Raw genomic sequence first — 6,000 nt, forward strand, 5'->3', positions numbered from 1 at the left:
CTCTAGAAGAGCTACAGAGGTGTGACCACTGGGGTCTTAGAGTCAGAACCTCGTATCTGATTGTGGCTGCTTGGGGTTCCTGAGACTTTAGGTGCTGTTTTCTCCTGAGTCATAGGCATGAATCCTCTGAGCCTCTGGAGCAGGGCTACTTTTTCCCTGCTTCGACCCCACTGCTATTCCCCTCAGCTCTCAACAAGTAATTACTACTTCCATATAGACAGGAAGCTTCAGTGGGGCTGGGAGGGAGCATCAGGGGCTCTGTCAGAGTAGGGACACCTCACCTCAGCTCTGTCAAGGGTGTGTGTGAGATGAGTGATTGGAGTCACAGAAGCATCCTTTGCTGCTTAGGAATCAAGGGGCGCACTCCCCTTGGCCCCAGGTGTCTTGCATAAGAATGAATCTCAAGAACCTTCTGAGCTCCATAGTGTGACTGCCCTTTGACCTTCCATGACAGATTCGGCCAGACACAATCATACAGGTATGGCGGGAAGAGGTACCAGTAGAGTACATGAAGGAGATGGAACAGATCACTAAGGCTGGCTTTCGGGCCCTGCTCTCTGCTCCCTGGTACCTGAACCGTGTAACATATGGCCCTGACTGGAAGGACATGTACAAAGTGGAGCCCCTGGCATTTCATGGTGAGAGCAGGGGACTCTCTTTGCTGACCAGCGTCTAGGCTGAGATGCAGGGTGGAGGTTAAGAGAGGCAGGGCAACACATGGCAATTTAGGAAATGAAATGGCCTGTCTGAGAAGGCCACACTGGAAGAATGGTTGAAAGTCTCACACACACACACACACACACACACACACACACACACACACACACACCCATGGTCTGTTGTTTTCCCTCAGGTACTGCTGAACAGAAGGATCTGGTCATTGGAGGGGAAGCCTGTATGTGGGGAGAGTATGTGGACAGCACAAACCTGGTCCCCAGGCTCTGGTAAGGATTTTGGGGTGAGGCCAGGCTTTAGGAAGGGTATCTACCCCACACTCTCACTCCCTTCAGCCCGAGAGCAGAGGGGCATTGAGATGATGCTTTTCTGTATTCGAGGCTCCTGTCTTCTGTGTGTGATTCCAATAAGCATTAGGTATGAAGGAGAATGGCCACTGTCTCCACTTCACAAATACCATAAAGAACACAAGGGTACTTGCTTGGGATCTAGTACTGAGAGAGGGAGAGTAAGGTCATTTCCTCAGCAGCTTCCCCAAATCTGGTTGGGTGTACCAAGTTAAATTAGCTTTTCAGCCATCCATGCTTCTGACTAAGGCTTACCCTTATTCCTGTCTTTGGAATAGGAGGAGCTTGGGGTCACTGTCTGCATGCTAATGAGGGTGGTTTTAGTGAGGGTGGGGCTGAGCCTTGGAACTGCCTGAGAGCCCCTGACTGGCTGTGGGCACGGAATGAGGTGTCATTCATGTCTGAGCTAGTCTGGGAAGGAAGATGCAGGGGCTGATCTGCTGCACACTCCTCCCGTAGGCCCAGAGCAGGTGCTATTGCCGAGAGACTGTGGAGCAGCAACCTGACAACCAATATGGACTTTGCCTTTAAACGTTTGTCACATTTCCGCTGTGAGCTGCTGAGGTAAGCAGGCTGTGAGTAGATCTGAGGCTTGGAACCCAAACGGAGAAGGAAAGAGTAAAAGCAGAAAGCTTTGGGAAGTGCATTGTGCCAGGCACTGTTCTTGACAGACCCTGTCCCATTGAACTTGTAGCACAGCCCACTGGGTGGGAAAATTTTGTCCCCATTTTAGGCACATATATCTCCAGTACTTTGTTCAAAGTCAGTAGGAAGCAGGAATTGAACCTGCCAGCTCTGATGCCTACACCTCCCTTGACTGTGGGCCTGTGTACGCAGTCATCTCTCTCCTTCGTTCAGCTGTTGACTGGGTCTTGATAACCTCCAAACACAGTGTACTGCAGAGGAGGCTTCTGGGCTCTAAGACACTGGGTGACCCTGAGCTGGGATTTTGTTATCTCTGAGCATGTTTATTTGGATAATAATGGAGGTGTGCTTGGAGGTCTCTAAGGGTCAGTTTCTAGTACTTGAGTCTGAGATAAAAGGTCAGGGTTTAATCCCCAGCTCAGTCCTTCTCCACTGCTGTGCTTACAGAATCTTAGAAGCAGGAGTGGACATCTGAGTGGGCCAAGAGCATCAGACACCCCTCAGGCCCTGACCTCTTTTCTAATGTAACTGGTTTGGGGGAGGTTGGGGAGTAGAGACCCCACAGGATAGAAAAAGGGAGTTTCCTCATTGAGAACCTTGGAGCGAGGCTCCCCAAGTTATTTGGGTACGGTATTATTTTGAGACCACTGAAATGGGAAGGGGGCTCATGGTTATTGTGGAGAAGGGGTTGCCATGGTCCAAGGCGGAATTACTCACCTGCCGTTTTTTGTGTCCTCTTACAGGCGAGGGGTCCAGGCCGAGCCCATCAGCGTAGGCTACTGTGAACAGGAATTTGAGCAGACTTGAGCTGACAGCACCAAGCACCCAGGAGGATGCTGGCCCTAAGAGAACAGTCATGGGGCCAGGTGTCCACTGTCTCCCGGCCAGGGGATAGAGGCCCTTGCCCACGTGCCCCCGTGACTAGAGAGAAGGAGGCTGGTGCTGGCACTGGTGTTCAATAAAGAGTGATGTGGCATTTTCTCTAATCAGCTTGGGTTGCTTGTGTAAGGAACGAAAAAAAGAGCAGGAATGCTGGGTGGTGGTGGTGCACGCCTTGATCCCAGCACTCGGGAGGCAGAGCCAGGAAGATCTCTCCGAGTTCAAGGCCAGCCTGGTCTACAGAGCAAGATCCAGGACAGGTACCAAAACTACTCAAAGAAACCCTGACTCGAAAAACCAGAAAAAAAAAAAAAAAATGGCCCTCAGAAACAGCCTGCCTAGCCCTTCTGCTTTTGAGTGATGGAGCTAAGCAGGCCCAGTGAGTTGGCGCAGGAGCTGCACCTGGATGGTGACCCAGGTAAAGGCTGTGCTTAGCCACGTCCCTGCCACATTCTACCCTCAGAAGGTCACTTCAGTTTGTGTCACTTCCAAGGGTTCTGTATATGAACGAAAATACTATGGGGGCTAAAAGGAGTCCCAGGCAGTGGCCAGGGCTCCAGAAACCTCTGCTGTCCTCTCTTTGAGGCATCTTGTTACTGCAGTTTCCTTGACCCACTGTTTATGTACTGTTGAGAGGCATTGTGATAGTATTTCATTTTTCTTTTCTCTTTTTGTTTTGACACAGAGTCTTAAGCTTGGTATATATATTGGCCTTCTGCCTTGCCTCCCAAATACTGAGATTACCGTGCACACCACCACTCCCAGCAAGGACTTGTTTCTGCAGTCCCTGGGCAAATCCAAAGTAACACAGACAGCTTCCCACTCCTCCCTCCTGGTTCAGCCCAAAGCATCTTGGAGTGGATGACACAGATGATCTCGAAAGTGAAGTCCTGGGGGCAAGCTCATGTTTCTGGAGGAGGGTCTTTCACTGTGTGAGCTGGTGTTCTCCGAGAGGAATTGCCTTGCTGTGGACTCAGGCTGCCCCCTACTGGTTGCAGGTCCCTTTGCCTGGTCTGCAGGTTCCAGGATTGAAGCTTTTGGAGGGCAGAGCCGAAAGGAAATCTAAGCCAAACTTGGCCCTTAGCTGCTACCCTTCAGTCTTTGAGTCAGGTTCTTTGGGGACCTGAATGGCCACTAGAACCTTCTGTCATGCCATGTTTATGGGAATGGAGTGACCACCTTCTGCTAGAGCAAATTGTTAGGGAATTTTCACAGTCTCACCTAGCCATGCCTGGGTGGGGCTCTGGCCTGGGCAGCCATAAGCTAAGGCTTCACCACTACACCAGAGGAGCTCTCTTGTCTCTGTCACAGAATCGTGAGAGGTGCTTCCTGGCAAGGACTCCATAGAAATGGAATGATAAGGTAGGAATGAAAATATAGACATTTGATACCTTCTTTACGTATGGCCTTTTTTCCATTTTGTTTGTTTTATAGACTTTTATGTGTATGAGTTTTGCTCACACATGTATCTGAATCGTGTGTTCTAGAACTGAAGTGATAGACAATTGTGAATCACTATGTGGGTCCTCTGCAAGAACAGCAAGTGCTCTTAACCACTGAGCCACCTCTCCACACCCCACATCCCCCTCTTTTTTTCTGAGACAGAATCTCACCATGTAGCTTTGGCTGGCCCGGAGCTCATAGAGATCCACCTGCCTCTGCCTCCTGAGTGCTGTGTTTAAAGGTGTGTTCCACCCTCACAGGCCCCCCCAAGCCAGGTATTAGCCTCCTGAGACAATCCACCCCAAATTGGGATTCCTCCAGTGGTGATGTGCTGGGAGAAGGCTGAGAGCTCTTGGTTTACACTGAATCCATCTTTCTGCTTCTCACTGTTTGGCCTGTGGAGGACAAGTGGCTGAGCTCTGTTAGGGCTGCCAGCCCCCAGGCTTGCTCACCTGACAGCTCCAGTAACCAAAGGCACTGTTGATGGACTTGAAATGCCCCTGCCCTCTCCTGGGACACCTTTGGTGTTCCTACTGTGTGGGCCAATGTTAAGGAAAAGAGCAAGTACTGTTGCAAGTCAGTGAAGGAAGAAACCGTGGAAACAGCTCTTGGAACTGAGTTTCTGTGACTTTTTACTCTCACTGGAACATTATCTTTACTGTTATTGCCATTTTAAAAAATGGGTGTATGGATAAATAAAAAGACAGGAACTGAAAAAGAAAAAAAAATTTAAAAAAAATGAGTGTAGCCTGGTCAAGACAAGGTAGGATGTGCTTCTCCCTAGCCTCCCCAGTTGATACTTATGTCCAGTGACCATGAGGCCGTTTACCTGAAGACTGTCAGACCTCGAACTGCCCTGAGGCCAGAGACAGTGGTCCACAGCCAGCACCCAGGGTATGCAGTGCACAGAATCGGGATTGCTAGGGTTCTTGATGCACCACCAGGGGGCAGAGAAGTACTCATATTGGCCTCCTGGCACCGGTCATCCTGGATTGACCCTGCCATTATTCTGAATCTAAGGAGGTAGCACAGGACCTAGAAGAATAGAAAAGGAGTGAATGGAGAGCACTTGGCCTCCCTTTCCTTGGTAAGAGTTGAGACTGAGTGCCAGGTAGTACACCTTCCAGGAATCTGATAAACTGATGTCCCCAATGTCTTCAAGTACTTAGTGGATCATTGTAGGGATGTTATATCAGGGCTTGTGGGTACAGGTGCCACCACAGCACTAGGAATGCTGTGGTGGTATCCAGAAACTTCCAGACCATTGAAGTGTGAGGAAAGTCAACAACTGAAGAAGGAAAGGGGAAAGATGTGTTTTGTATTCGTATGAGACACGTGTCATCTGATATTCCTAACACCTATGAAATCTAGATCTATGTCATTTTTCTCAGTGTCTTTTGAGGTTAACCTGACCCATGGTCTAGAGTCAAGGTCTGGTGATCCAGCATAGCAAATGTATGTGTCATTAATTTCTTTGGTTTGGTTTGGTTTGGTTTTTGTTACTTTGAAAATCCAAGTTGGATGCTTTCTTAAGAAAAACTTTTCCCTTTACAAATAACTTCTGAACGACTGAAAATAGCATCCTTTCCTATACTGCTATAAACATGGAGCACTATAACATCTCAGCAGCCATCTGCTTCCATTCTTGTTACTGTAATGCTTGGGAATTGATCCCAAGACTTTGCACATTAAGTAAGTGCCCTGCCACTGAGCTATATCCTACATCTGGAGCCCAGATTATATATCTTTAAAAAGAAGAAGCGTGGGGCTGCTGAGATGGTTCAGTGGGTAAAAGTGCTTGCCACTAGGCCTGAGAACCTGGGTTCAATCCCAGGACTTACATGGTGGATTGACTTCAAAAGAGAAAACTGACTCCTGCAAGTTGTCCCCTAACTTCATATGAGTTCTGTGGCCCATGAGCATGCATGCAATACATGTGTACAACATACAATGTAATAAACATTTTAAAAACAGAAGAAGCATTAGGTATGTTTCTTTTCAATCCTATTCC

The 6,000-nt window shown here is 48.6% G+C and overlaps 1 protein-coding gene across 2 annotated transcripts in view; it reads left to right on the plus strand.

Moving 5' to 3' along the window:
- The window catches only part of Hexa (hexosaminidase subunit alpha), a 28,472-nt gene extending 25,819 nt beyond the window's left edge, over positions 1-2,653 (plus strand). For both annotated transcript variants that reach the window (XM_059268007.1, XM_059268008.1), the window contains exons 11-14: positions 455-638; positions 854-944; positions 1,482-1,586; positions 2,411-2,653. In XM_059268007.1, coding sequence (XP_059123990.1) covers positions 455-638; positions 854-944; positions 1,482-1,586; positions 2,411-2,474 — 444 coding nt within the window. In that variant the 3' untranslated portion in view covers positions 2,475-2,653. The remainder of the gene's footprint in view (positions 1-454; positions 639-853; positions 945-1,481; positions 1,587-2,410) is intronic.
- Positions 2,654-6,000: the final 3,347 nt, after the last annotated feature.

Source organism: Peromyscus eremicus, chromosome 7, assembly GCF_949786415.1.
Source record: "Peromyscus eremicus chromosome 7, PerEre_H2_v1, whole genome shotgun sequence".
Classification (NCBI taxonomy): domain Eukaryota; kingdom Metazoa; phylum Chordata; class Mammalia; order Rodentia; family Cricetidae; genus Peromyscus; species Peromyscus eremicus.